This window comes from Lagopus leucura, unplaced genomic scaffold (genome assembly GCF_019238085.1).
Source record: "Lagopus leucura isolate 7727_CA_CO unplaced genomic scaffold, USGS_WTPT01 Super-Scaffold_100026, whole genome shotgun sequence".
In the NCBI taxonomy this organism is placed as follows: domain Eukaryota; kingdom Metazoa; phylum Chordata; class Aves; order Galliformes; family Phasianidae; genus Lagopus; species Lagopus leucura.
Window position 1 is genome coordinate 2,474,269 of NW_024962277.1, and position 27,356 is coordinate 2,501,624.

General features: G+C 61.8%; 2 protein-coding genes across 2 annotated transcripts; both read right to left on the minus strand.

Moving 5' to 3' along the window:
* Positions 1 to 49: 49 nt before the first annotated feature.
* Positions 50 to 803, minus strand: UCN2 (urocortin 2). Its single transcript, XM_042880518.1, has one exon. The coding sequence runs from the start codon at positions 801 to 803 to the stop codon at positions 411 to 413; it is 393 nt and encodes a 130-aa protein (XP_042736452.1). The 3' UTR covers positions 50 to 410.
* Positions 804 to 2,126: 1,323 nt separating this feature from the next.
* On the minus strand, positions 2,127 to 26,308 carry COL7A1 (collagen type VII alpha 1 chain). The gene is made up of 117 exons (XM_042880532.1): positions 26,277 to 26,308; positions 25,376 to 25,457; positions 24,972 to 25,152; positions 24,725 to 24,884; positions 24,552 to 24,645; positions 24,291 to 24,449; positions 24,038 to 24,201; positions 23,836 to 23,965; positions 23,644 to 23,763; positions 23,274 to 23,423; positions 23,067 to 23,183; positions 22,842 to 22,991; positions 22,605 to 22,733; positions 22,374 to 22,520; positions 22,159 to 22,284; positions 21,945 to 22,088; positions 21,737 to 21,862; positions 21,517 to 21,663; positions 21,312 to 21,440; positions 21,099 to 21,245; positions 20,870 to 20,992; positions 20,641 to 20,787; positions 20,431 to 20,567; positions 20,230 to 20,356; positions 20,009 to 20,152; positions 19,754 to 19,914; positions 19,616 to 19,657; positions 19,459 to 19,485; positions 19,316 to 19,360; positions 19,041 to 19,133; positions 18,849 to 18,920; positions 18,490 to 18,525; positions 18,365 to 18,418; positions 18,150 to 18,218; positions 17,946 to 18,059; positions 17,657 to 17,683; positions 17,505 to 17,558; positions 17,361 to 17,423; positions 17,213 to 17,272; positions 17,098 to 17,133; positions 16,924 to 16,968; positions 16,710 to 16,745; positions 16,590 to 16,634; positions 16,459 to 16,494; positions 16,354 to 16,389; positions 16,233 to 16,265; positions 15,992 to 16,063; positions 15,823 to 15,882; positions 15,703 to 15,738; positions 15,524 to 15,604; positions 15,370 to 15,405; positions 15,255 to 15,299; positions 15,087 to 15,158; positions 14,941 to 14,985; positions 14,825 to 14,851; positions 14,712 to 14,753; positions 14,546 to 14,626; positions 14,429 to 14,464; positions 14,315 to 14,350; positions 14,159 to 14,239; positions 13,998 to 14,033; positions 13,769 to 13,840; positions 13,559 to 13,603; positions 13,342 to 13,377; positions 13,229 to 13,264; positions 13,036 to 13,140; positions 12,913 to 12,948; positions 12,749 to 12,784; positions 12,561 to 12,599; positions 12,423 to 12,458; positions 12,174 to 12,305; positions 11,780 to 11,989; positions 11,662 to 11,697; positions 11,504 to 11,548; positions 11,264 to 11,335; positions 11,059 to 11,103; positions 10,742 to 10,804; positions 10,338 to 10,382; positions 10,014 to 10,049; positions 9,808 to 9,843; positions 9,581 to 9,625; positions 9,334 to 9,366; positions 9,162 to 9,224; positions 9,041 to 9,076; positions 8,853 to 8,933; positions 8,698 to 8,766; positions 8,572 to 8,607; positions 8,451 to 8,492; positions 8,310 to 8,354; positions 8,162 to 8,206; positions 8,049 to 8,084; positions 7,909 to 7,968; positions 7,689 to 7,814; positions 7,529 to 7,600; positions 7,355 to 7,390; positions 7,055 to 7,114; positions 6,901 to 6,945; positions 6,638 to 6,829; positions 6,534 to 6,590; positions 6,323 to 6,394; positions 6,061 to 6,132; positions 5,939 to 5,974; positions 5,778 to 5,858; positions 5,649 to 5,702; positions 5,478 to 5,531; positions 5,339 to 5,401; positions 5,183 to 5,245; positions 4,917 to 5,033; positions 4,640 to 4,717; positions 4,515 to 4,568; positions 4,309 to 4,357; positions 4,182 to 4,229; positions 3,899 to 3,988; positions 3,590 to 3,685; positions 3,333 to 3,452; positions 2,936 to 3,115; positions 2,127 to 2,858 (listed from the first exon to the last, which is right to left on the minus strand). The coding sequence occupies exons 2-117, from the start codon at positions 25,446 to 25,448 to the stop codon at positions 2,821 to 2,823; spliced, it is 8,946 nt and encodes a 2,981-aa protein (XP_042736466.1). The 5' UTR covers positions 25,449 to 25,457; positions 26,277 to 26,308; the 3' UTR covers positions 2,127 to 2,820.
* Positions 26,309 to 27,356: the final 1,048 nt, after the last annotated feature.

A 27,356-nucleotide genomic window follows, 5' to 3' on the forward strand; every position in this document is an offset into this window, starting at 1 on the left:
GCGCTGAGTGGCACCACACGCTGCACCTGTAAAGTGCTCATAGGTCTGGGTGAACTTTATGGTGTACAGAGCATCTCGACAGAGGGTACATGGAAAACTGGGGGTCGGAAGGCATGCATGGGCAATTCTGGGGCACATCAGCAGAGGTGCACTGGGGACAAGGACGTGCCCACACAGACTCCGCTGCACCAGGCACGGTGTCACCAGGGCTGTCTCGGCTGGGGCTTTGCTCCCACAGTGCTGACGTCAGGTTAGAACAACAGCTGCTGTGTGCACACCATCTATGCAGCACATGCCAAGGATCAGACTGTCCGGGGCTAAATCCTGCACCTGCACGGCTGGGTGCAGGGAGCGACTGCCAGCAGCCTCCGTGGCCACACAAAGTCCTTTGGCCATGGTGCGTGTTGTGCTCACTTCCTGCGCCCAATGCGTGCCATCAGCTCGGCATTGGCAGCTGCCTTGGCTTGCAGCTCCTTCTCCCGGGCCAAGTCCAGCAGGATCCTCAGGATGTGTGTGGGGACATCAAGGGACAGGGACACCTTTCTTGCTGTGCTGCTCTTTTTTACCGCAGCAGCTCTGTTGGTGTCAGGGTTTGGCAGCCAGGGCCACACTTCTCTCACTGACTTCTCCAGTAGCAGCTGCGTGGTTCCATCCAGCTGAGAGCCATCCCCAGAGCCGTGGCCATGTTTCTCCCCAGGGAGCCCCAGCATTACTCCGCTGCTGCCCTCCTTGTCCCAGCCACCTTCATGCCAGGGTGCACCGGGCACAGCAGGGCTGTTCTGGAGGCTCAGCCCCTGCACCATGCCCCATGGCAGCAGCAGGAAGGGCAGCAGCACAGCCTGCAGGAACAGAGCGCAGCACTTAGCATCACCCCCCACCTGGTGTGCCCTGTCCCATTCACACCCCGTGGGGGTGGTGGCAGTATAGAGATGGGGTGGTGATGGCAGCTTGGGGACAACACAGTGTCTCCTCCCGCAGCCGCTCCCCGCCCCACAGCTGCCCTTTGATCAGGAACGTGTGACGTGGGACTGGGGCTCAAACCACCACTGCCTCCAAGCTGCCCCCCGGTAATGCCACCCCTCAGCTCTGTGGGCCAAAAGCTACCCTCTCAGATGGGACAATTTGCCCAAAATAAGCAGAAGGGTGACAAGAGCATGACGTGGCCACGTGCATGGCATCCTCAGCATCCTCCTCTGCGGGATCCTGCGCTGCTCTAGGGGCTGGCTGCAAAATCCAGAGGGAAGCAGTGGAATGCAGCCAGCATCCTCATTCTCTACTCCACCTCCTGGGTGAAACCCTTTGGAAAGCACCGGAGTGCGCAGCCAGAGGCAGCTGGATGAGCTGGAAACTGGGTGGTGAGTGATGGCAGAAAGCATCCAACCCCTGTGACCCATGTCCCAGGTAAATCCCCCCAAAGCACCACTCAGAGGTGCAGCCTCACCATTTCCTGCAGTCCTCGTCCCCTGCTGCTCTCACGGTGTAGGGGTGGCAGATGGGGTTTGCCCTGCTCAGAGCTGAGCCCTGGCTCTTATCCTGCCCCAGCTCCACCTCCCGCCCCCCCGGGGTGGCGTGCAGCAGGGCCACTATTAACACATCACAGATAATAACTCATCACAGATGAAATCACCCCGGGATGCGGGTGGGCGTTTGTCCCCTCATAGCTCATGGAGCTGAATTTGGAGGGGATTTCGGGAACACGGCATAATTATCTCACATTGGACATCCAACCAACTGCTGCTTCATAGAACCGAGCATGCCCACAGGCTCTGTTGTGGGCTGGAGTGACTGTGCCTGTGGGGTGGTGGAGAGAGGAAATAAATGGGGCTCTGTTCTTCCTTCTGGAGACAGGACAGGAACTCACCCCCCGGCATGGCAGAATGGCCAAAATTAGACCGAGGCACTGATTCACACTGCACCACAGCCCCACGTGCCTGTGGGTCGTGGGCATGTGTGCATCATCAAGGCACAGGGACAGGACATGGGGACAGGGGGCACCAGGGCAGGAGGGCAGCCAGCGGGCACTGCGGGCAGGAAGACACGGGTTGCCAGCAGACATAGGGCCAGAGACAAGGGGGTCAGGTTGGCTTTGTTGCCCCAGACCCTGTGGCACACAAAGAGGCACAGCATTCTTCCATGAGCACATCTTTAATACCGTGTCCCACCCCTGCATTGGTACACATATACATTTGCTGTATACAGATATACACAGAGCAGCAGTGCGTCTAGGCTGCGCAGGAGCCAGCGTCAGTCACCTTCCTGATGAGCAGGAATCGCCTCTAACATAGCACCATCCTCAGGGTCTCCCTGGTGTGTCCCAGTTTCCAGGCAGAGGTGCGAGCCGGAGGGCAGTGCATGGAGAAAGCCTCCCTCCCTCCTGCAGTTCTCTGCCAAACCATCGCACCCCAAAAGGGGAACCGGGGCCCAGGTGGGGTGAAGGTGAAATTCATTCAAATGGAGCAGGTTGCGTGGTTGCATGCTGGGAGCCCACGAGGGTGATAAGGGCAGCCCACAGCCTTGGGGATTTGAAGTGTCGGGTTTGGGGAAGGGCTCAAACTGTGCCCACTCCCAGCTCTGGGCAGCCAAAAAAGGAACATGGGGCCAAGAGCTGTCCCATTGACAGCAAATAAGTTAAAAATCAAACCAACATCCCAAGAGAGCTCTGGTTTGGAAACCAGATAAAAGGCGTATGGGGAGGCTTTGTTCCCATTTGATAGAAATTTCACCTTCAACGGGCGAATAGAATCAATGTAAAGGGAAAAACCCATGAGCAACAAGAAGAGACGTCAGAAATAGCACCATGTTCCTGCAGGGATCACCACGCTACGCCTCCGGCCGCCGTCCTTCCCCGCTGCCAGCACCTGTGGGGGAGGCGAGGTGGCACCAAGCACGGCACCAGGTGCGATGCTGCCAGAGCTGATAGCCGTGCTGTGCCCACCTGTCCCCACGCGCTGCCTGCAGTGGAGCTCACACTCCTCCTGGCTGCCGAAGCGGTTGAGATTGCCCTGGCAGCCACTGTAGACAAAGGGCCGGCACTCGGCGGCTCTTTGGTTGTAGTACCAGCGCAGTGTGTACCGCTGGCAGCCCCCCTCCTCCATGGGCTGGTGGCAGGGCTCTGCTGCAGGGACAAAGCGCAACGGTGAGGGCGCAACACAGACCAGCATCTCTCATCCAGAAGCATGGGGAACCCAATGCCTGAACAAGCCATGTGCTGCTAGAGTGCCCACCCCAGGGCACAGGCTTGGTGCATTGGGTTCCCAGCAGAACAAGGCAGACCCTGCACCACGGGGTCACCTGTGCTATGCCTGGTGCCCTGTGGGGCACAGGGAGCTCACCATCCTCTGCGAGCTGCTCCAAGCTGCCTGCATCCAGAGCTGTGTCGTAGTCCTCCTGCTCCCCATACATGCTGTCGTACTCCAGGTCATTGGTGTCAATGACAACACGCCTGTCCTGCCCTGCAGACAACACTGGCAGTGAGTGCAGCACTGGGCTATCCCGTGGCCTTTGGGCATCCTTGGGTACCTGTCAGCACAGGGCTTGCAACGTACATATAGGGAATAAAAGGAACAAAATGCACAGGGACAGCACTCACCCTCCTCCTCCTCTGCATGCGACACTTTAAGCACGGGGACAACATGAGCACTGAGATCTGGGAATGCCTCAGTGGGTGGGTAATGGGGGGAGTGATCTGGGAGGGAAGAACAGCAGACATGGGAAACCCCTGTTCAGGTGCAGAGTAGCTCAGAACTGCCCAGGAGAGGGGTCCTGGGGATGCCCCATTCCCTGCAGGCTCAGAAGTGCCCTGGGAGCACAGTGCAACTCCTGTCAGGGAGGTGGCACTGCCAGGCTCAAGAAGGCTGTGTTCCGATGCACCTGGATGCAGCTCCACACTCTCCATCACCTGTTTGGCTGTGCTCCTTCTCTTGGCGGACACTTCTCCCTCCTCCATGGGCAGACTGAAGGATGCTCCTGGGCCGAGTCCCCCATCCTCCTTGGAGACAAAGCATCCAGTTGGGCTGGAACCCTGCACCCCATCCCACCCACTGCTGCGCCCCACATCCCAGCAGGAGTTGGACTCAATGATCCTTTTGGGTCCCTTCCAACTCGGGATATTCTATGACCCTACAGCCCCACTGAGTGCTGAGAGACAGGCAAGGGCATGGGGAGAGGAACAGAAACACAACCTGAGTGCTCACGGGAATCCAAGCGCCGCGGGAGCTGCCCTCCACATGCTGCAGGAGAGATGGAGTGGAGGTGAGCAAGGGGCTCTGTGGGGCATCCCCAAACCCAGGGCGGCTGTGAGGTGCTCACCACAGTGCTGGCTCATCTCCTGCCTGACGAAGGCGCGGATCTCTTCCTCCTGCCCAGTGGTGGAGCAAAGAATGCACAATTAGAGGTAGGAAAAAGCTTTCCCCAGGTTCAGAGCAGAGTCTGGAGTTGGGTATGTTCCATAAGCAGCAGCGGGATGGATGCAGTGCCCCTTCCCACCTGCTGGCCCCGTGCTGACAGCCCCTTACCGTCATGCCCGGATCCCCCTTCTCCCCACGGAGTCCCTCAGCACCAGGACTGCCCTAGGGACAAACAAAGTGGGGCTGAGAGCTGTACCACTGGGTCCGCTCTGGGCAGGGCTGGGCTCACCCACCTGCTCTCCTCGCTCACCAGGGATACCAGGCACACCGCGGGCCCCCATCACTGCCTGCCCAGGGGGGCCTCTTTCCCCCTGTAAAGAACATGGGCACATCCCATCTGGCTCCAGCACAGCCTCAGGACAGGGGTCCCAAACCGCTGCTCCTAACCCTCCCTTGAGCAGGGGGACACAGGGAGGTCCCCAAAGCCACTGAGTTGGTGGGGGAGGTATGGAGCTGGGACACGGCTCCTGATGCTACCAATCCTTCGCCTCTTGGGGGACAAAGACTCACCTTCTGGCCCTGCATGCCCTCAGGACCTCGTGGCCCAACGCTGCCTGGGGGGCCAGGGGGGCCGGGAGCACCATCACTGCCCCGGGGACCAGGGGTACCGATCATGCCTGGTGCACCCTATGATGGAGCAGATGGTCAGTATGGGGACATCCACATACGTACAGCCCAGAGTAGGCACTTTTGGGAGCTTTAGTGCCCTTTGGACAAGGCTTGATCCCAGTACGAGCAATGCAGTGTGACTTATGCAACCTCTTCGCACAGCTCACCCGATCTCCTTTCTCCCCCTGGTCTCCTTTGGCTCCCTGCTGCCCATCGAAGCCACGGTCACCCTGTGTAGAGGAAGGTGCAGGCAGCAAGAGTTCAGGAGGAGCAGCCCTGAGGGGCCATTCCTGAGGTCTCAGCACAGCCTCCCACTGCCCTACCTTGGGTCCCATGAGCCCCTCCTTCCCAGGGATGCCGGGTGCTCCAGACAACCCCAGTTCTCCCTGGGGGATGAAACAGACATCTATGAGCCCCTGGATGCACATCCCCCTCGCAGCACGGTGCTGGCACGATGCTTACCGGCTCACCCTTCCTTCCTGGCAGCCCCGAGCGCCCCGGCAGCCCCGGCTCTCCCTGCAGGAGCAAAGCAGGTGTCAGTCCTCAGCCCCACACCTCCCTCAGGCACGAGGGGGGACCCTGTGAACCTATTGCAGGGCTGAGGTCCTGGCTACAGGATGGTCATCCCCTCACCTTCTCACCCTTGTCCCCATCGAGGCCACAGGCGCCTTTCATGCCCCGCTCACCCTGCAGGGACAAAGGGAGTCAGAGCCCCGCGAAGCCAGCATGTGTCCTGACCACAGAGCACAGGGGATCACCCACCTTGGGGCCACGCAAGCCCAGTGGCCCCATGTCCCCCTTCTCTCCTCGTGCTCCAGCAATGCCATCCCGACCAGGCAAGCCCTGCAAGAAGCACACAGCACGATGAGGACTACTTGTGCCCCGCAGTGGGGTGGCATTGGTACTGAGACACAGCTCCTCACCGGCTCACCAGGCTCCCCTGGCATGCCAACTTCTCCCTGGTAAAGGCAAAGGCAAAGATGTGGGTGAAGGCTAGTGGGCAGCGAGAGGACCCCACTGTGGTGCAGGGTGCCCAGCTACTTACCTTCTGCCCGCCAGGGCCGCGTGCCCCAGGGAAGCCTGCAGAGCCCTTCTCACCTGGTTCACCTCTTGCACCCTGCAAGCACAGCCCCAAATCAGCACTGGGCAGGAGGAAGAGCTCTGGCAAATGCAGGGCCACACACTGACAGGACACCCAGCACTGTGCCAGAGGCCTGGATGCGCATGGGGCACAAGAATGCTGTCATGCTCTTAGGTCCCTCTAGCCATTGCCAACCACTTCCCAGCCCTGCCCCCCTGCCTCATACCTTCTCGCCGGGCATTCCCTGCTCCCCCTTGTCCCCTTTGTCCCCTTCGGAGCCCTTTAGGCCACGGCCTCCCTGCAGAGGGGAGAACAGAAGGATGGGATCAGGGGTCATTGGGGTGGGGAGGAAAGAGCTGCCTGGGCAGGGACATAAGGGTCTATGGGGTGGACATGCTTCCTGAGGCAGGGTCCACCAGCAGACCTCCAGCTCTTACCGGCTCCCCCTTGTTGCCTCTCGCCCCAGCAGGCCCCTCCACCACAATGGTATCGCCCTGCATGCAGGAGAGAGGTGGGTGTGAGCTGGGGGGGGGGACAGCACTGCCACCCCCTGCCCCAGCCCTGGGGGTCTCATCTCACCTTGTCTCCTTTGGGCCCCACGGCCCCGACGTCTCCCTGCAAGGAGGGCACAGTGAGATGTCTCAAGAGTGGGAGCGCTCCCTTCTCTGGCTCCCCAGCCCCAAAAGAGGTCCCTTACCTTGTCCCCACGCTCCCCTCGGTTCCCAGGCAAGCCCTGTTGGGAAAGAGGAGAATGCTGGTTTGGGGGAGCCTACCTGGGGGGATGGTGAGCTGGTTGGTACGTACCATTGGCCCACGGTCGCCTGCCAGCCCTGGGCGCCCATCTTCACCCTGCAAGCAGGAGGGGAGGTGTGAGGAGTGGGTCGGGGGGCACCCCTCGTGGGGGGGACATGGGAGTGCCATGGTGGTATGGGCAGGGGGATTTTATGGTGCTAGCTACCCGTGGTCCTGGGTCTCCACGTTCACCTCTGGCTCCCGGCAGCCCAGCCCCTGGGTCACCCTGTGGGGGAAACACAAGAGTTTGTTCCCCTGTGCAGCTCACCTCAGCAAGAAGCAGGTCCTGTGGCCCCAGCTGTGTCTTCCCACCATCCCATGCCCCCTGCACTGCCCAAAGTGCACAGAGCAGGCTGCCAGGTGCCATCACCCAGAGTGGGCTCAGCATCAGCCAAGAGGGAGCAGTAGCACCCCACAAGAGGAGTAGCCCCACACCTCTGTGCCATAGCACTGTCCCCGGTCCTACCTTGTCACCCTTCAGCCCCGAGGCCCCTTGTATGCCCTAAAGGAAAGGAGAGGGGTGAGTAAACAGGGCTGTGCCAGATGCTCTGGCTGGTGACCCCATCAGCCCCCAATGAGCCAGCAAGGGACCAGGGAGGGATCCTGCACCCACCCTGGGATGCTGCAGCCCCATACTCACCGCTGGCCCTGGGGGCCCTTGGGGTCCAGGTGGCCCTGCGGCACCATCCCTCCCAGGGAAGCCAATTGCACCCTGGGGGGGACACAGCGGTGTCAGGGCTCAAGGCAGGGAACGGAGCTGCTGAGCCCTCACTGGTGCTGCCTGAGCCCACTGCCATTACCCGTTCTCCAGGGGCTCCTGGTGGGCCAGGCTGCCCGCTGTCCCCTCTCAGGCCTGGCTGTCCCGGTGCCCCAGCGATGCCCACTAATCCCGGTGGTCCAGGAGGTCCTGGCAAACCGATGTCACCCTGCAGCAAGGAGGAAAGAGACATGGCCAGGGAAACAGCCTCCTCAGAGGCAGGCAGGGAGCGGACATAGGACCAGGGATAAGGAAGGGCTTACCTTCAAACCTGGAGGCCCATCCTGTCCTGGTGGTCCCCGCACACCGACACCTGGAGTGCCCTGTGTGGTGTCAGAGAGTATGGGGACAGTCACCCCTGGGAGCACAGGGGTGGCAGAGCACTTGGGATGGGGATTCTCACCTTTTCCCCCTTGACTCCAGGTGATCCCTTGGCTCCCTGCAACGACACAGAGCTATTCAGGGTACAGGGTAAGGATGTGAACCCATCAGCTCCCCTTCACATCCTCTACTCACATCTTCGCCGGGGTCTCCAGGCTCCCCAGCTCCTCCAGGCTCCCCCTGGCAGGAGGACAGAAGCAAAGAGCAGGGGTGGGTGACAGGTGGGGGGAGTAGGGATGGCTGCAACCCAAGAGAGCCTGATACTCTCATGACACCTCCTCACCTTCTCACCCTTGGGGCCAGGCAAACCTCGGGCACCTTTGGAACCCTAAGGAGAAAGAGCAGTGTTGGGGATGGGAGAGAATTGCCGGGGCCTGGCTCAGCCCAGGGAGACACAGGGATGGGGTTATAGGCACCAACTCACAGGTTCACCCAGCAGCACGCCCTCCAGCAGCGCCGGCTCACCCTGCAGCAACACAGGGTCAGGCACAGACCTTTGCCGGCTATGGGGAGGGTCTCCCTCACATGCACACCCCATTCCTTACCTTCTCGCCCTTGGCACCAGGAGGGCCAGCAATGCCCTGGGGCAGAGGGGAGAGAGGCAGCAGTCAGCAGGGCTGTGGTCATCTGCTAGCCCTGGTGAGCAGGGGAAGCTGCAAGGAAGCACTCACCTGCCCCGGTGCTCCCGCATCCCCTGGCTCCCCTTTGGGGCCAGTAGGGCCTGATGGTCCTGGCACACCCTGGCACAAAGCACACAGCCCTGAGCACCAGCTCTGCAGCTTGTGCTGAGCCCCCAGCCCCAGTGCAATGGCACTGGCTGTCATACCAACTTCCCGGGCATCCCTGGTTCACCGTCCTTCCCTGGCACACCATCCCGCCCAGGCACACCTGGCTTGCCACTCTCCCCCTGCAGAGTGTGAGAGCAGAGCTGAAGCTATGCACATCCCACAGCCAGGCAGCTATGGGGTTGGCATGCCCCAAGGCTGAGGCCAGCTCAGTAGGGCACGTGCTCACCACTTGTCCTGGCAGCCCAGGAGCACCCGGAGGGCCCTGTGATGGACAAATGACCAGAAATCAACCCACAGCTGAGGCAGTGGGAAGGGCTGTTCCTGTGGACAGGGTTGGGGGTACCTACCACCAGACCAGGTGGTCCTGGAGGGCCAGGCAGCCCCATGCTGCCCTGCGGACCAGGCAATCCCTGCAAGGAGAACAGTGGAGTCAGAGAGGAGATGCCACGCTGGCATATGTTTCTGGGACAGCGGGAGCTCAGCTGTCCCCAGGAAGGGGTTGGGTTTGGGGAGGCTCACCCGGATGCCAGCACCAGGTTCCCCTGGATCACCCTGTGGGGACAGAACCCATGTCAGTCTTGCTGATCCCTTTCCCTGCCACAATCATCACAGCTTTATCCCTATGTCCCCTGAGCACTGAGTGCCTCTAGAATGGGCCAGACTCCAAGTTCTCCCTGCAGCCCACAATGCTGGCGTGGCATCTCTTTCCTGCGCCAGACCAAACATGGAGATGATGAAGGTGATGATGACAATGGCAATGGTGTACCTTCATCCCAGATGGACCCTGGCTCCCTGGTGGGCCAGCAGCACCCTGCAGAAGAAATTACATTCAGGACAATGCCCACTGGTGGCACAGCTCTATGGGGTGGGAAGAGGTACCAGGACAGTGCCATCCCAGGGCTATCAACCCCACTCATTGTGGGGACATCTGCCCCAAGTCCCCTTTGCTGTGCCCTTTGCAGTGCCCTGCACGTGACACAGGGGTCTCCTTACCGCAGGTCCTGGTGGCCCTGGCTCACCCTGATTGCCCTGGGAGGGAGGGAGAGATGTGGTCAGGATGTCCCTGGTGCACAGGGGCTCTGGGAAGCACCCATGCCATGCACGGAAGAGCCTGGCCAGCTCCCAGCAGGATGCACCATGCCTAGCACACACTGAGCAGGAGCCAGGGGGACAGTGACATGCTGGGGACAGACACCTACCGGGCGGCCCAGCACACCAGGGAAACCTGGCAAGCCCTGCAAAGAAGCACATTATAGCCAGCAGGGGAGCAGGGCCACACCACCTCCAAGCAGCCCCGCCTGCCCATAAAGCTCCCTGGGGGATGAATGCAGTGTCACCATGCAGTACCCACCCAAGGGTACTTACTGAGGGACCAGGGGGCCCTCTAAAGCCCTGCGGGCCCTGTGTAGGAGGGAAGGATGCAAACAACATGTGAATGCTCCCTTTGGGTTGGTGGTGACTGTTGTGCAACCATGGGATCTGCCCATACCTCCCAGACCTCAGCCCCCTGCAGCCACACTCACCGGCTTCCCCTCGGGGCCAGCCAGACCCCTCTCTCCTGGGAGGCCCTGGAGCAAGAGATGGAGATGGTGAAGACAATAGTGGTGATGAGAATGGAGATGGGGATGATAGGGACAGTGACTGAGATGGAGACAACAGGGTGGTTGATGGAGATTGTGATGAGGATGGAGATGGAGACAATGGGAGCGACAGAGACCATAATGGAGATAGAGAACATGATGAGGGTGGAGATGGAGTCCATGGGAGTGGAGAATGTAATGGGAATGGAGATGAGTCCATGGGGGTGATGGAGAACATGATAGAGATGGAGGTGGAAACCACAGGGGTGATGCAGGATGTGACAGGGATGGAAATGACAAGGATGATGGAGGGGGGAATGAAAATGGAGGTTTGGTGCCATACTCACTGGAGAGCCATCCCTGCCCTTCTCGCCAGGCTCTCCTCGCTCGCCCCGTGATCCACCTTCACCCTGATGTGGGGAGAAGTAAAGAGTTGTAGGACCTGTGCTACAGGCAGGGATTTCCCTGTCCCCCACATGCCCTCACATCCCACTTGCACCCAGAGAGGGATGTCCCCAGTTGTGCCCCTGCCCAGGGCTTCGTTCTGTGGGGTCACCCTGTTGGCAGCACATGAAGAGAGGAGAGCAGAGACCGATGCTGAGCCCAGAAAGGGAGTGAGGAACAGAGAAGCAGAGGAGCCACAGGAGACTTACTACACTCAGACCTTATCTCCTTTGGGTCCTCGCTCGCCCTCGGCACCAGGCTCACCCTGTAGGAAGGAGGAAGGAGATACCATCAGACCCACATGCTGCAGTTTGGGATGCCCACTCTCCCAGCCCATCACAGCCAGCAATTATCACATCATCCCTCCTCAAAGAACTCAGATTCTGGCTCCATCGCTGCCCTGCTCCTTTCTCCTGGACACGCACCTTCACTCCCTTAAGTCCAGGGGGACCTCGCTCGCCTGGGAAGCCCATCAGGCTGCCCTCCATTGCGTCTGCCTGCAGGCACAGCGTGGTCAGGGCTGGCATCCAGGGGACCCCAGGGAGGTCCCCCAGTGGCACAACCCCTCCTGAGCCCCTGTGCCAGGGGACCAGACATGAAATTCATCCCTGGAGGCATCTACTGGCACCTCCTGGGGACAGTCCCCAGCAGCATCTATCACCTACCTTGGGCCCTGGGGGCCCTGGGAGGCCTGGCAAGCCATCTCTGCCCTGGTGAGAAGGAAAACAGATGGAGCATCCCCAGAATGTTCAGTCCATGGGGTATATCCAAGTTTTATGAAAAGCAGAGGGACAGAGGGGACTGCATTCCCATTACGGCTCACCTGCTCACCCCGGTCGCCCTTCTCACCACGGTCACCCTGCAAAAAAGAGGTGGGGGGGCTCATGAAGCTGTCCCCAAGCCCGGAAGCCATGTCCCCCTGCCTACACCCCCACACTCACCTTCTCACCAGGTCGCCCGGCCTCCCCCAGCTCGCCAGCCCGGCCTGGCACCCCTGGGATGCCCGGCTTGCCTGGCTCCCCTGGCTGCCCCGGTGGCCCCTCTGGGCCCCGCTCGCCCACAGCCCGGCCTGCGGGGCCCTGAGGACCAGGGGCACCTTGGTCCCCTTTGTCACCTTTGGGTCCTCGCTCACCAGGGAAGCCTAAAGAACCCTGCAAAAAAGCATACCAGACTGTGGGATGGGCACCTCAAAATGCAGGGAGCTGCGAGCCCCCATAGAGCATCCTAGGGCTGGAGGGATTCAGCAGGGCTCAGGTCTCGGAGCCAGGTGGGTAGGGGGAAGGTGGCAATGAGTCTGAGCCAAGAAGTGACCCCCTGGAGCCCCACAGTGCTCACCTCCCGGCCTGGGGGACCCCTCTCCCCTGGCTCCCCCCGGCTGCCCTTCTGTCCCCGTAGCCGTTCGGACACAGGCAGAAAGGAGTCCGAGCTGCCATCATAGGCACCCGTCAGCTCCTTCAGAGATGAGATCTGGAAGGGAGGAAAGAGGCAGTGATCAGCAGTCATGCACTCCAGTCCCAGTGCCCCATCCCACCCTCCTCTGGTCTCTCACCACCAGCTGGCCCCATACCCATGCCCACCCCATACCTTGATGCCGAGGGCTTCCAGACTACGTTCGATATTCTACAATAAAAGGACATGAGAAAGGAAGCCTATTGTGCTGCTTCTACCACTGGGGCTCTGGGGACCTCCAAGGCTGATGTCCCAGCCCAGTGGAGAACTCACCACTGCAGTCCCAGGGTCTCCGCTGACACCAGGCCGCCCCTAAGTTTGCAGAGCAAGAGGGAATGGGATGTGCCATGGGTGAGGTGGGCAGCACTGCTGCTACACTAATAGGTTTCAGAGCGAATGCCACAGGGTGCTGCCTGGGAGAGGCTGTGGTTCTCCCACAGTACTCAGTGCTGGATACTCACTGGCTCCCCTCGTGGTCCTGGCTCCCCTGGGTCCCCCTGAAATACAGCAAAGCAGTCAGGGGGAGAAGGGCCAGGCTGCCCAGCCACAGGGTCCCCGAAGGACTCACCCCCTCTAGCACGGATACCCCCCAGACTTTTGTCACAGAGCGCTAGAGGACACCTACCTTTGGTCCAGTGATCCCACGAAGGCCGGGTGAGCCCTGGAAGTACAGATGGGACACAATGGCACCCATGGACATGGGGCCTCAAGTAAACCATGGGGCAGCTAGAGCTTGAGGATAACAAACCTGGCCTGGGGGGCCAACCTGCCCTGGGACACCAGGGACACCAGGGGGGCCAGGGAGGCCAGGCATGCCTCTGTCCCCCTGCTCGCCCTTGGCACCGTTGTGGCCCTGCCGAGAGAGTTGTGTCACCCCCAGTGACTGGGTGCTGTCCCAGCTTGTCCCCAGTGGGGACAACCCACAGCACAGGGCTACTCACATCTCTGCCAGGGGCTCCGGCATCACCTTTGTCTCCCTAACCAGGAGGAGGAAAAAAAAAGACTCAGTCCAGAAGTGACACCAATGGGGACCATATAGGGCACTGCTCCTCACCTTTCTCCCATCTTCTCCTGGCGTCCCATCTTCTCCCTTGGGATGGAGGTTATGAATTGGCACCCACAGCACAAGCAGTGGGCAGGACAGGGGCAGTCCCAAGGGCATGGGATGGGGTGCTGTGCCACATGCCTCCCTCGGCTCTGTGCCAGTTTGGGGCTGCCAGCCCTCAAGGTTCTCATCAGCACCCCAAAGCCAAACCCCATGCTCTACTCACATTCTTGCCATTTAGGCCAGGTTTGCCATCGTCACCGGGTTTTCCCTGGGAGGAAGGAGAGGCAGTAAGAGGAGTCCCCAGCACGGGCAGTCAGGGGTCCCAGCTCCTACTGATGTCCCCTAGGAGAGCTGGGACCAAGTGCAGAGGCACAGTGCAGAACGTGTCCCTGCAGCAGGACATGTCCCCATGGCACACGGGGCTGTTACTCACAGGGATACCAGGTGGTCCCAACGGTCCTATTGTGCCAGGCGGTCCCTGCTCCCCCCTCAGCCCAGGCAGCCCCTGCAGGGACAGGAGAAGAGGGGAGGCACAGGGCAGCAACAGGACACAGCCTCTGCTATGGGAGGTAAGAGCACAGCCATGGGATGGGGGACGAAACAGAAGCGTCATGTCCCCAGCAGGAGAAGAACGCACACCCACACTCCCAGGAGATACTTACATCTCGGCCAGGGTCCCCCTGCTTCCCAGGGTCCCCCTATAGATGAAGAGGACGTGAGCATCCCATGAGCACCTCCAGCGGACGTGCAGTGGGATGCCTCTGCCCCACCACCGCCCTCATCCCGTGTTCCCATTTCCAGTGCCACCCCAGACCATGCTCACCCTCAGCCCGGTGGGTCCCGGAGGGCCAGGTTTCCCCTCCAGTCCGTTGCGGCCATCCAGCCCTGGTGGGCCGCGCTCCCCCTGGAACAGAGCACTGCATGAGGACTGTGCTGCACAGAGGGACAGGGGGTGGTGGGCAGCCCCCATCCCCCTCACCTTCTCTCCAGGCAAGCCTCGGTCCCCAGGGTCACCCTACGGGAAGAGGACGGAGTAAGCACTGTTCCATCCCCAAGTGGGACTGAGCATGGGAAGGGGAAAAGGGGCACTCACCCGTGCGCCGGGGGGGCCGCGGGGGCCTTCAATGCCCTGCAAGTGATACATGACAATGGTGGGCGCAACCCCAGGGCCCACCGTGGCTCTCCAGGTCATCACTCACCCCACACTTACACTCAACCCCGGCAGTCCAGGGGGGCCACTCTCACCCTTGGCCCCCTTTGCTCCATCCTCGCCCGGGTCCCCAGCATCTCCCTGTCAGGGATGACACAGTGGTCAGAAGCAGTGCAATGCTGCAGTCCCACAGCAAAGCATCACATCATCACCTCTTGGCTGTTACCTTCTCACCCTTCTCTCCTACTCCTCCAAGCCCCACATCCACCTGTGGAGCAGAGAGGGGACATCAGAGAGGGCACAGACCTGCTGGCAGGAAAGGGGGAGGGTACAGCTTACAGCTCGTCCTGGGGGTCCAGGAGGACCCTGAAAGAAAAGAGAGCAAATTTGTTAATGAGTTCTGGTGTGTATTGGGGAGGGGGTGCAGATCTGGCACCTGGGTGGGTGTCACTCACCGGCTCCCCGCGGTCACCCTTGGTGCCAGGTGCTCCGGGAATGCCCTGTGGAGAGGGATGAGTGAGAAGGGGGATGGGGTACCCAGGAGATGGGGTTACCCCTGGGGTCAGGGGGTACCCATGGGCACTCATGTGGTGGCACTCACGTTTCTGCCTTCAGGACCTGGGTCTCCGAGGTCGCCCTTCTCTCCAGGGGGGCCACGGTACCCAGGCAGCCCCTGGTTGGGGGGTATGGGGAGATGTATGTTACCCTGGGCCACTCAAGGCCACCAAGGTCTCCCCTGGCCCAGGGCTCCCACCAGCCCAGTACTTACCCGTGGACCCCTGTCTCCAGGTTTGCCAGGCACCCCTGCTTCACCCTGAGGGATAGATGGGGTGAGTGGGCTGGGGGGCAACAGGGAGGCAGTGGTCCATGAGTTTCCCACTTACCGGGGTGCCTTCATCACCCTTCTCTCCACGCTCACCCTAAAGCACAGGTGAGGGGACAAGAGAACAAGTCACCAGTGTCCCTCTGTGCTGCTCCCCATTCCTTGGGGCCTCAGCATCCCCATAGCATCTCCTACTGTTCCTGGCCCCACGCTACCTCCTTGCCACGCTGCCCTGGTTGTCCTGGTGCACCCACTCTGCCTGGCTCACCCTTCTCGCCTGGCTCCCCTGCGTCACCCTGAGGGGGAAAGAGGAAGACCAGGGGAACTAAGGCCCAGTAACACATGATGGATGGACAGATGGACAAAGGAGTGAAGCCTCCTGCAATGCCATTACCTTTGGACCGCTCCTGCCAGTGAGGCCAGTGATGCCCTGGGAGGTGCAGAAGGACAGTGCTGTTAATGGGGACTTGGGCATGAGATCAGAGCCCAGCTCCATGCATTTATGTGCACTCACCCGCTCGCCCTGCTCGCCTTTGGGGCCAGTTGGTCCTGGGATGCTCAGGCCAGGGACACCCTAAAGACAAAGGAAAGCAGCTTGGAACAGCGGGACCAGCAAAAACGCACAGCAAGGAGAGCCCAGATGGGCTGCATGCCCCAGAACCTGCCCAGCTCAAGGTACTCACACGGGCACCCCTCTCCCCTACATCACCCTTGGGGCCAGGAGGCCCCTCTGGTCCTGGAAATCCTCTGTCACCCTGGAGCAGATGAAATGGCACCGTTAGTCCCCCCAGACTTCCCCTTCCCCATGCTGCAGCTGAGGATCAGCATGGGCATCCCAGCGGTGCCAGCATCCAGCACCACTGTGCTATGCCCCCATCCCAGCTGTGCCATGGGGACAATACCAAAGGTCAGGGACAAGGCTACCTTCTCTCCTCTGACACTGGCCATGCTGGGAGCCTGGGGACAAAGCAGGAGGGACAGTGCTGGGTGCAGCCACTACTCCTCACGCCAGGAATGGGGTGGGATGCCAGGCGGCAGCACTTACCGGCTGGCCAGGTTCACCAGGCGCTCCCACATCACCCTATGGACACATGGGGTCAGTGCCATTCCCTCCCCACAACCCCAGCCCCAGGCCCTGCTTCTCCCTCACCTTCTCGCCCCGTGGCCCAGCTGGTCCCGGTACTCCCTGGTGCAGAGAGAGGATACTCAGAGGTTGGCAGTGCCTGGGGACATATGTCTGTGTCACAGCCACCCCACAGTGCTCTGGGTGCCCATGCTCACCTCTCTGCCCGATGGCCCTGGCCGTCCTGGAGCTCCTGTCTCACCCTGGAGGAGGAGAGGAAGAGGAAGAGGAAGGTGCTCCTAGGAAGGGCATGACCATGGCCACGGGTGCCCACCTACCTTTTCACCCTCGGGGCCAGGCGCACCGCGGTCTCCCTGCAGAGGGAAGCAGAGGAGAATCTCAGACAGCCACCCTCCCACCCCTAGGACCCCATGGTGAGCCCATGGTCCTACTCAAGACCCCCGACAGCCTCCCAGGGGCACAATGCCACGTTGGACCCCAGGGCCACCAGAAGCCATCAAAGTGCCCAACCACACACCACTACCACCTCACCTTCTGGCCCGTCTCCCCCAGCTCGCCTGGTGCCCCACGCTCTCCCTGGTGCAGGAGGAAGATAGATGGTGTTGGTGGCTGGCACAGGGGGTGCACAGCACCCACATCCCTTTTCTCTCCACAGAGGAGTTGGGGGATTGGGGTGCATCATGAGAGCATCCCCTCACCACTCACCTTCCTGCCTTGTTCTCCTGGAGGTCCCCGTGGACCCTGGAGAGGAAGGCAGAGAGATGTCATCTCCCAAGCAGGGTTAATGCTCTGCCCACCCTGCCTTGTCCACGACACTCACCCGGTCTCCAGGGTCCCCTGGACGTCCAGGTGGCCCTGGGAATCCCTCCTCACCGTCACCCTGTGAAGTGAAGAAGCCAACAGTATGTCCATGAATTGGGGCTATCTGTCCCCATCACAGAACAAGGGGGGTCCTGCCTCCCTCTTACCTTCTCACCCTTGGGGCCGGGAGTACCAGCAAGTCCCCGTGGGCCGGGCTCCCCGGGTGGACCCTGGAAGAGATTGGCAAGGGCACAGCTCAGCCTCTGGGGGGACTCACAGCCCTGCTCTCCCACCCTGAGCCCAGCACTCACCGGGGGGCCCGGCTCCCCTCGAGGCACTGCCCCATCGACCAGTCCAGGGGGACCCTGTGGAAAGAGGGCTGAGCTTCTGCATGGCAGCCCCATAACTCAGCCCTTTCTAGTGCCCCGGGAGGCAGAGGTACCAGGCAAACACGGTCACTTACCCTCTCCCCTCGATCACCCTTCTCCCCCTGCAAGGTAAAGAGAGCAGGTAAGGGTGGGGCTGGGCTCTGTTCATGCCTCCACCCTCTCCCCCCTCAAATGATGGGGGCAATGACGGGCAGAGCACATCAGCAGTAGGGTCAGGGCATGTGCCATGCTCATTATAAGGATGGATGATGTGGGAGTCATAGACAATGAAGACAGCCATGCAGGACCAGGAGCTCTGCATGGAAAGCAGCTTCAAGGTGCCAGCTGTCCCTCCATCCCCACACAGCACCAGCTGAAACGTACCTTCACAGAGTCTCCTGGAGGTCCTGGTAGCCCCATTGGCCCAAGGGGACCCGGAGGACCTGGGTCACCAAAGGGACCTCGTGGGCCAGGGTTGCCAGGGGGGCCAGTGCTACCCTGGAAGAAAGAGATGCTCTATGAGTATGGGATGCTGCATGGGCAGAAAGTACTGGTGGACACCCCCAGCATGCACAGCCCCGTCTATACCGGTGTGCCTGGCTCCCCTTTCCGTCCTGGCAACCCCTGTCCTCCATCCACGATCACTCTGGGCTCTCCCTGAATGAGGGGAAAAATAATTAAAAAAAAAAAAAAAAAAAAGAAAATCAGTGCCACCATGTTCCTTGCCATGACTCTCCCCAGTGCCAAGCTTAGGAGGCAGTAGGAATAAGATGTCCACCTGTAGCCCTCTGCTCAGCACCTACCGGCTCGCCTTTTTCCCCCTTCGGGCCAGGATGCCCCGCTGTTCCTCGTGGCCCCTGGAAATGAATAACAGTGAGAATGGGGCCTTTGGAGGCATGGGGCTTGGGAGGAGGGGGGTCATACTCACAGGGTCCCCTCGGGGGCCAGGAATGCCCTGGTTGCCCTAGAAAACAGAAGAACAAAAGGTGAAAGCATTGTCCCTGCCAGCCAGGGAAGTAGGGATGGCATGACATGGATGAGATGGGATAGCATGGGTTGGGATGGGATGGGATAGGATGGGATGGGATGGGATGGGATGGGATGGGATGGGATGGGATGGGATGGGATGGAGACAGCAATGATCCCACCAACAAGGGAGACCACCCTAGCACAGGGAATGGATAGGAAGAGAGCTTAGGGAGCAGGCAAAGTAGGCTGATGGATGTATAGAGCCCACTGGTCGAGGTTTGATCAGCACCAGCCAACCATGGGTACATGCACACTCACCGGCTGGCCAGGGGTCCCAGGGTTCCCGGGGGGGCCAGGAAGCCCTGGCCGCCCATCAGCTCCAGGGAAGCCCTGCAGGAGAGAGGAGCATCACGTCAGGGCCATACTCCTCCCAGGTCCCCCCTCTCCCACTGTGGCTGGGAGGTCCCTGTGCCTGGAACTCCAAGATGTGCAGATACAGGGGGCACTCACCCTATCCCCCTTCTTGCCCAGCTGCTCAACGCTCTCTCCTGGTGGCCCTCGTGGTCCCACAGGTCCTGGAGGGCCAGGCAGTCCATGGCGGCCCTGAGACAGCAAAGAGCACAGACTTGGTGGCAGGCAGGAGCCAAAGGATGTTTCCTCCATCCACCACTGTGGTAAGGGCTGTATGGATCCCTTCCCGACACCCACTCAGCAGGAGGACAAAGGGACACAGGGGCTGTAGCAATGCTCCCCATTTCCCCCCACACTACGCATCAGGACTTTACCGGTTCTCCAGGGGGGCCCGGCTGCCCCACACGCCCCTGTGGCCCCTGCAGAGACAAAGCCAGCCATCAGCATTCACTGAGAACTGCTGCAAGTATGGCAGCCCTGCCATAACCCACAGCTGTAGGGGGTCTCAAACACTTACTGCCACGCCAGGGTCTCCCTTCTCTCCCTGCAAGGGGACAGAGAGAAGAGCTGAGAGGCTGCACCCCTCTGCAGTAGCTGCCCCCAGCTCAGCCCCACACCGTGGGTAAGGTGGAGAACTCACACTGAGACCCCATGCCACAGGAATACTCACTCACCCTGGGGCACTGCACAGTGCAGGGCTTTGGCTCTGGCTCTGGCTGGTGAGACAAGAGGAAGACACGTAATTGTGAGAGAGGAAGACTTTGGCTGCATGGGGTCTGCTCCCCAGCCCTGGGCATCCCCCAGTCTCTCACCCTGGTGGAGATGATGGTACAGAGGTCATCGGTGAGCTCTCCCTCCAGCTCTGACAGGGCACCACGGTTGCGGAAGACGAAGCGTGGATCCTCACCACTGACCATGCGCCGGAGCTGCTCCTGGTCTGCCCCCTCCAAGCCCACAGCCAGCACTCGGACCCCTGCACCAACAGCACCTTCAGTACCTGGCTGGAGCACCAAAGGGGACCTCATCCCACGAGGACCCCGTCCCACAGGGACCCTATCCAACCTCACCCGCTGCCTTGGCATCCCTGGCAGCAGTGATGGCATCGTCCCCAGAGGGGCCGTCAGCCAGCACCACCAGCACCGCTGGCACACTGGGCCGCCGTCCTGCGCCAGGGCTCAGCAGATAGGTCCTAGCAAAGGTGATGGCTGCCCCTGGAGGGAGGATAAAAGGATGGGGGGGTCAGCAAGGTCCCACTGGCCACTGGCCCAGCCCTAGCACATCCCCTCACCAATGGCATTGCCGCTGGGCTCCTCGTAGCGCATGGTGCGGATTTGCTCCAGCACGGCGGGCAGCTCACTGGAGCGGTTGAGGAGCAGCCAGGGCAGGCTGCGGTAACTGTACGTGGCCAGACCCACCTGCGAGGGCAAGGGACAGAGGTCGACATTGCCATCCTCCTCACATGCCCCCTGACACCACGTAAGCATCATACCTGGGTGCCATCGGGGCCCAGGCGGCCCATGGAGGTGACAGTGTTAGAGAGGAGCGTACGGACAGCATCAGCACCAGAAGAGCTGTCACGTGTGCCATGCACCAGGAAGACGATGTCCCCTCGGGCGTCCCTGCAGACTGAGGGAAGAGGCAAGGTGGAGCAGAAACATGAGCACCCCAGCCCCTCCAACACCCATCCCAACCTGCATACCTGGCCGCTCACTGACGGAGCTCTCAGCACCAGGTGTGCTCCCCAGAAGCGGGCGGATGGTGAAGGTGTAGCGCTGGCCCAGGCGCAGCCCAGGGATCTGTAGGGAGCTGGCAGTGCCCGGCACCACGCGCCGTGCCTCGCCGCCCGCTGTACCCACAGTCAGGGGGACAGGGACAGTGAAATCCCTGGGGATAGCTGCCCTCCGCCCAGGGACATGTGTCTGCCTCACCTGCAGGGGGGGTCCAGGACAGGACGTATTCAGAAGCACCAGGGACAGGGGTCCAGGAGAGCGTCACAGAGTCTCTCTGCACCTCCGTCACTCGCAGGCTGGTGGCATGGCTTGGAGACGCTGCTGAAGGGAAATAGGGTGCTCCAGCCCACAGGGCAGCCCCCAACCCACTCCCACACTCATCACTCTCCTCCATCCCAACCTCCCCACAGCACCACACATTCCTTACCGGTGGCAGTGGTGACGGCAACCGGTGCGCTCTCCCGGCTGCCTACCATGCTGGTGATGCTGATGTGGTAGCGCCGGCCCGGTTCCAGCCCTCCCAGATCATAGGAGCTGGCGGTGGCTGGAAGCTGCTGGCTGCGCTGGGGACCACCTGGTGGGGACAGAGAGGTGAGGGGCCGGGGGCTGCCACTGGAACACAGGGCTTGGGCACACTCACCCTCAGCTGGGCGCCAGACCAGGCGGTACCCGCTGCTGCCAGACACCGGCACCCATGAGAGGCGCAGGCGATTCTCCGAGGCCTCCATCACCTGCAAGTTGCTAACAGGGGGCACGGGGGCCGCCTCCGCTGTGGGGGATATGGGCAGGGATTAGGGCAGAGGTGCCCACTCCCCCCATGTGCTGTCCCCTAGCCCCATGCTCACGGGTGGTAACGATGATGGACACAGGGTTGCCCTCATGGTTGCCTATGAGCGCTGTGACCTTCACAGTGTAGGAGACACCTCCCTCCAGGTCGGGGATGTCAAAGGAGCTGATGTGGCCGGGAACATGCTGGCTCTTCTCCGAGCCCCCTGCCGAGGGCCACACATCAGCCCTGGTGCCTCCATCATTGCTGTCCCCACCCTTGTCCCCATCCCATGCTACCGTCCCGACGGCTCCACACCACACGGTACGCTGTGGCTCCTGGCACACCGACCCATGTGACACGGGCAACATTGCTCCTGGATGACTGCACCTCCAGCCGGGATACTGTCCCCACCTGCTCAGCTGCTGTGACACAGGGAGAACCAACATCACCTGCAGTCAGGGCACCTGGCACCAGCTGGCAGCAGCAGGCAAGGTCACACCTCACCTGTCCTCCCCATGGTGGTGACAGGGGGACCCTCGCGGCCATCAATGATGGCTGTGACACCGATGGCATAAACGGTGCCAGCTCGCAGCCCCTCAATGGTGTAGACAGTGGGGTTGGCAGGGAGGAAGCGGGACTGCTCCTGACCTGGGAGAGACAGTTGAGATGGGAAGAGCTCCCATGGCACCACCACATCACCTCCAAGTCCTGCACTCACCATCGCCGGCCCTCCACGTCAGCCGGTACCCCCCGGCGCCCGACAGCCCCCTCCACGTGACCCGCAGCTGGTTGGGGCCGGCCTCCGTCACCCGCAGCTCCGAGACACTGCCCACAGCTGGGAACTCTGCACGCCCAATGGCACCAGGACATCAGCATGGGGACACCCCGAGTGGCCACCGCAAGCCAGGGCTGGGGCTAACCATGCGCACTTACTGACGTGGATGCTGAGTGCAGCAGCACTGCCCTCCCGGCTGCCCACGAGGGCTGAGACGCGCACCAGGTAGGTGACGCCTTCCCGCAGGTCACCCAGCTCCAGCACTGTCTGCGTGCCTGGGATGCGCCTCGTCCTCTCGGTGCCGTCTGCAGGGAGCAGGGTGCCACAGGGCCCTCAGTGCCACAGGGGATGCCAAGCGATGGCACCGTGGCCCCATCCCGCTGGCTCACCCTGGGTGTTGCGCACTGTCACTTTGTACTCGGTGGCACCGGGGATGCCAGTCCAGCCCAGCCGCACCCTCCTGCCCAAATCCTCGATGAGACGGAGATCTGACACCGCGCCCACTGGTACCTCCACACCTGCAGGGGGGCAATGCTGTAACTTTCTCCAAAGCTAGGACCAGCGAGCCGGAGGTCCCATGGCTCTGTTGCAGTGATGCCATGCATCATGTCTTGATCTGGGCTCACCTGTCTGGAAGGTGGTGACGGGGGTGGCCACCTCCCCACCTTCATACAGCGTGTACAGAGTGATGCGGTACTCAGTGCCTGGCTGCAGCCCTGTCAGCTGGTAGGTGCTGGCACTGCTGGGCAGCGACACTGTCCTGGGGGTCTCCAGCCCTGTGGGAATGGCAATGTCAAAAGGAGTTGCCGCTGGCCCCATGCCACGTCAGGGACCAGGTGCTGTGAGCCCACCTGTGGCTCTTTTCCACTCCAGGCGGTAGCCACGGGCCTCACGGATGGCAGTCCAGAGCACCTGAATGGACGTGGGGCTCAGGATGTTGGTCCGCAGCGTCTGCTCTGTGCCTGCCTCTGCAAAAGGGACCCATAGGTTGTGCCATCCCATCTCCTTGTCCCCCCACAGGTGATGCCCCTGCATGGGGACAGCTGCGTGGTGCTTACGTGTCCGCGCGGTGAGACTGGCGGTGGCTGCAGGCTGCTGTGCATAGCGTGCCCGCAGCGTCACCACGTACTCGGTGTTGGGACGCAGGTTGCTGAGCGTGGCCGACAGCGCGCCAGCCCCCAGGCTCCTCTCTTCACTCTGGGGCATTCCTGGGGGGGACCCAGAGGGGCGAGGGCAGGTGTGTGGCAGGGAAGGGGTGTGCGCAGCTCCCTGCCCCGGGGATGCCAGGCGGTGCCAGGGGTGGGGAGCGCGGGGTGAGGCTGGGACGGGGGCCAGGGCAGCGCCCAGGGACAGGGAGGGGCCGCCAGGTGCTGTAGCACACGCAGCTACCCCAAAGAGGTGCCTGTGGGGCACGGCATGTCCCCTCACCTGGCACGGCGTAGCTGAGGATGTAGCCCTGGGGCGGCTCGGGGCCGGGCTGCCAGGACAGCCTCAGGAAGGTCGGCCCAGCCTCAGCCACGTGGAAATGCTGCACGCCGCCACGGCTCTCTGGGGACAGCACGGGGACAAGTGTGAGCTACGTGCTGCCAGCACCTACCCGCATCCCCCACGGGTACTCACGGGTGCGCGCCCGCACAGACACCGACTCGCTGACGCTGTTGGCATACTGAGCGATGACAGTCACCAGGTACTCCGTCCCTGCGCGCAGCCCCCGCAGCACGGTGCTTGTCTCCCGCGGACCCACGCTCACCTGGGTGGGAGCAGTGTCATCCCGATGCTGGCGGGCACCAGGCACTGCAAGTGGGCGCAGGGCAGCGCTCACCTCCTGCCGCTCAGCTGCCAGCGGCTGCCCCAGCCCCGTCAGTGGGACACGCTGCACCCTATAGCCGGTGACGGGGCCGCTGGCCGGGCTCCAGCGGATGCGCAGCACATCGGAGCCATGCTCCAGGACCTCCAGGTTGGAGGGACCAGCGTGGCCTGATCCATCTGTGGGGGGACATGGAGCTGTCAGCTCTGGGGTGCGTGAGGAGAAGGTATTAAGGCAGCTCCCACGCCCTCTTTTAAAGGTCTCCTACCAGGGGTGCGTAGCGTGCCCCCTGAGCTTGTGCACACCCTGCGTGTCATCAGTGGCACCAGTGTCCCCAGCAGCTTGAAGTCACCCACATAGAAGAAGAAGGAGTCAGTAGGCAGTGAGGCCACGCGGATCAGCTCCTGGCGGTCGGCATTCTTGATCCCTGAAGGGGACAGGAATGGTGGGTGATGGCAGTGCCCAGCCCCAGGGGGAGCCCATTACTCAGGGGTGTGGATACCAATGTGCACACCGCGGATCTGCTCACCAACAGCAAAGACCTTGATGCCCAGGCTCTTCAGCCTCAGCGCCGGCTGCTCAGCATCATCCTGGGACTTGCCATCCGTGATGAGGATGCAGATCTGCAGAGCCATGAGCCTCAGCCCCATGGACCCACTGCATCCCTCTGGGATGTCCCAAATGCAACTCCCCACCCCATACCTTTGGGACTCCAGGCCGGAGCTGTGTGGGACCAAAGAAGTTGTCAGAGACGTAGCGCAGCCCAGCGCCGGTCCGTGTGTTGCCGCCCTTGTAGCTCAGCTGCTGGATGGCCCTCTGGATGCCTGTGCCATTGGTGTGCTGGGAGAAGCCAAACTCCACCCTGGGGACATCGGGACACATGGGGACACATAATTTTCCAGCCCCACGGTCCCACGGTGAGCCCCGCATACCCATCCCCGGGGCTCACCGTGGATCGTCGCTGTACTGCACCACGGCGAAGCGCACCGCCTTCTGGCCCACCACATGCACAAAGGGTGACACCAGGTCCTCCACGAAGGTGCGGATGGCACGGAAGTTGTTCCGGCCAATGCTGGATGAGCCGTCCACCAGGAAGACGATGTCAGCCTCCAGCACGTTCTCGCACACCGCTATGGGACAGCATTGGTTGGCATCCACAAGAGCCCCTGGTGCCCTGTGGCACAGGACCCCCAGACCTGTCCCTTCTCCTTGAGCTCACGTCACATTGGTGGCCACTCCCATAGGGCTCCCCGTGCTCAAGCTCAAGTTTGGGGTGCTGCAGTGGGAAGGAGCAGAAGAGCCCCTCTCACCCCGCTGTAGGCCCTATAATGGTACCCAGCACTCAGCACCCACCTTGGCTCCTCTTCTGTGCGGCAGCAGCCTGGGGGGCCAGGAGCAGGGAGAGGAGTAAGAGCCTCCCACTCATTGTGGGGCCCTGCAGGACAGCAGGAGAGGATGCTGCAGCCACCACCCTGTGCCAACCCCACGCCTCTGGGCACGGTGGTGATGGATGCACTGGGTAGAAGCAATTAAAAGGAGTGAAACGCCATAACATGAAAACAAAAAAGTAAAGACGGATAACCCGCAGAGCTGCTCACTGCAGGATGTGGGCATGGCTGGGCTGCACCGCAGTGGTACCCGTGCATTTGGGTTCCCTGCTGTGTCCAGAGTACTGCACTGGGTCTGAGAAAGCAGAGCTAGGTGGAAAGTCCCAGCACAGAGAGCCACGTGCCCAGCACCCAATTCCACTCCGTCCCTCCCCATCGCACCCAGCCCAGCTGTGACCCCACTGATGCCCAGTGCTCAGGACAGAAGGGCAGTACAGGAGGCTGCCAGCCTGCATGCCAGCCGTGCCCCCCCACTGTACTGCTTCCTCCTCCTGCCCGCCCCACGCTCACCCCAGCGCTCCTGCCCTACATGCAGAGGGGTGGCACGAGTGAGGGCTCCAGGAAGGGCACGATCCCGTGGGGACGGGAAGGGCAGTAGCTTCCCACGAGCACACCCGCCCGGCGCCGCTTCCCGCACTCGGGCGCGGAGCTGCGGGGAGGATCCGGCCCCGTGCCCGGGCACAGCACCCCGCCCGCCCCGTGTGCCAGCCCCAGCACGGCCCGGCCGAGTCCAAAGCGAAGGCGGTGACCCACGGATGCCCGAGCGCGGCGGCGTGGGAACCCCCCCCCGCCTCCCTCCGCTGTCTCCCACCCGGGCTGAGAGCACGGGGGGGGCCGCTCCCGGAGCGCGCGGCTTCGCCACCCACCTCGTCCCGCGTGGGGCCGCCCCGAGCCGAGCCGTGCCGAGCCGTGCCGAGCCGTGCCGTGCCCAGGCGGCCCCCGGCGCTCCCGCCCCTTTAATCAGGGCGGCCCGGAGCTCGGCGGTGCTGCCGCCGGGGGGGCAGTGCCGCGGCTCCCGCCCTGTCCCGCCTCCCCCCCCATTCCCCACCCCAAAGGGCTTTTCCCACCCGCTCCCATGGGAGGGCGGGATCAGGGCAGGAAGATGCGTTTTTTCCCGCTTTTCACCCCAAAATGTCCGTGAAGGAGAGAGAAGAGCCCTCCACGCCGGGATCGGGACCGGGACCGGGACCGAGTCAGACCCCCGGGGGGTTTTCTCTGCGAGTTCCAAAAGAGGCCTCAGTGCCGAGCCAAAAGGGTCCCCTTGAGCCATGGAACCTTTTCCTTCCAGCGTCTCCATCCCAGCTGGTGCTAGGGCGGTTCCTGTGCCCCCATGCGGCAGGGGGCAGAGGCTGTGGGATCCCTCCTGTCCTGGGCATCACCTCTTGGTGCCAAGTGTGGAGGAAGCAGTGACTGAGAACTGTCCCAAAGACAGAGAACTGCAGCTGGGGTGACTGCAGGAGAGGATGCTCAGCAAGGTGGTGAGCTGGGGGACACCCGGGTGCCTCCCACCTATGGCAGGGCCATGTGTGGTCAGCAGGGTGCTCCATCCTCCAGCCTGCTTGTTCCCATTGGGTTGACCCATGCTGATGGGCACGAGTATGTCCCATGCCACCTCCCTGTTTCTCAGCACCCTGTGTAGTTGTACCCTTGTGGCCTCATGTGAGGACAACAGCCTAGAGTCTCCCCTTCAAGTGCCTGCATGGTTCCAGGGGCATCTTTCCGTGGGCACCAGGGAGACGGTGAGGGGTCACCTCACATCTAGGGGTCCCAGCAGGGCTACCTGCCACCAAGCAGGGATGCTCGAGGCAGCTGCAGGCAGCTTTCCCAGGAGCAAACTGTTCTGAGCAGGGAAGGAGTGGAGTCTCTTACAGGCAACATGAGCAGATCATCCCCATCCTCTCTGCAGCCAACCCTTGTGAGGCCCCTAAATCTGCTTCAAAGGTCAC

Bases quoted from the DNA above. Each gene is read 5' to 3' on its own strand.
- UCN2 (XM_042880518.1), bottom strand. From the start codon at position 803: ATGGTGCAGGGGCTGAGCCTCCAGAACAGCCCTGCTGTGCCCGGTGCA.
- COL7A1 (XM_042880532.1), bottom strand. From the start codon at position 25,448: ATGAGTGGGAGGCTCTTACTCCTCTCCCTGCTCCTGGCCCCCCAGGCT. The intron at 15,883-15,991 runs GTGAGTACCTTG...CTTTGTCTTTAG, and splicing joins TAGGGGAGAGGGGTGCCCGT to GGTGTCCCTGGCCTGAGCAT. The intron at 8,767-8,852 runs GTATGACAGCCA...GCTTTGTGCCAG, and splicing joins CAGGGATGCCCGGGAAGTTG to GGTGTGCCAGGACCATCAGG.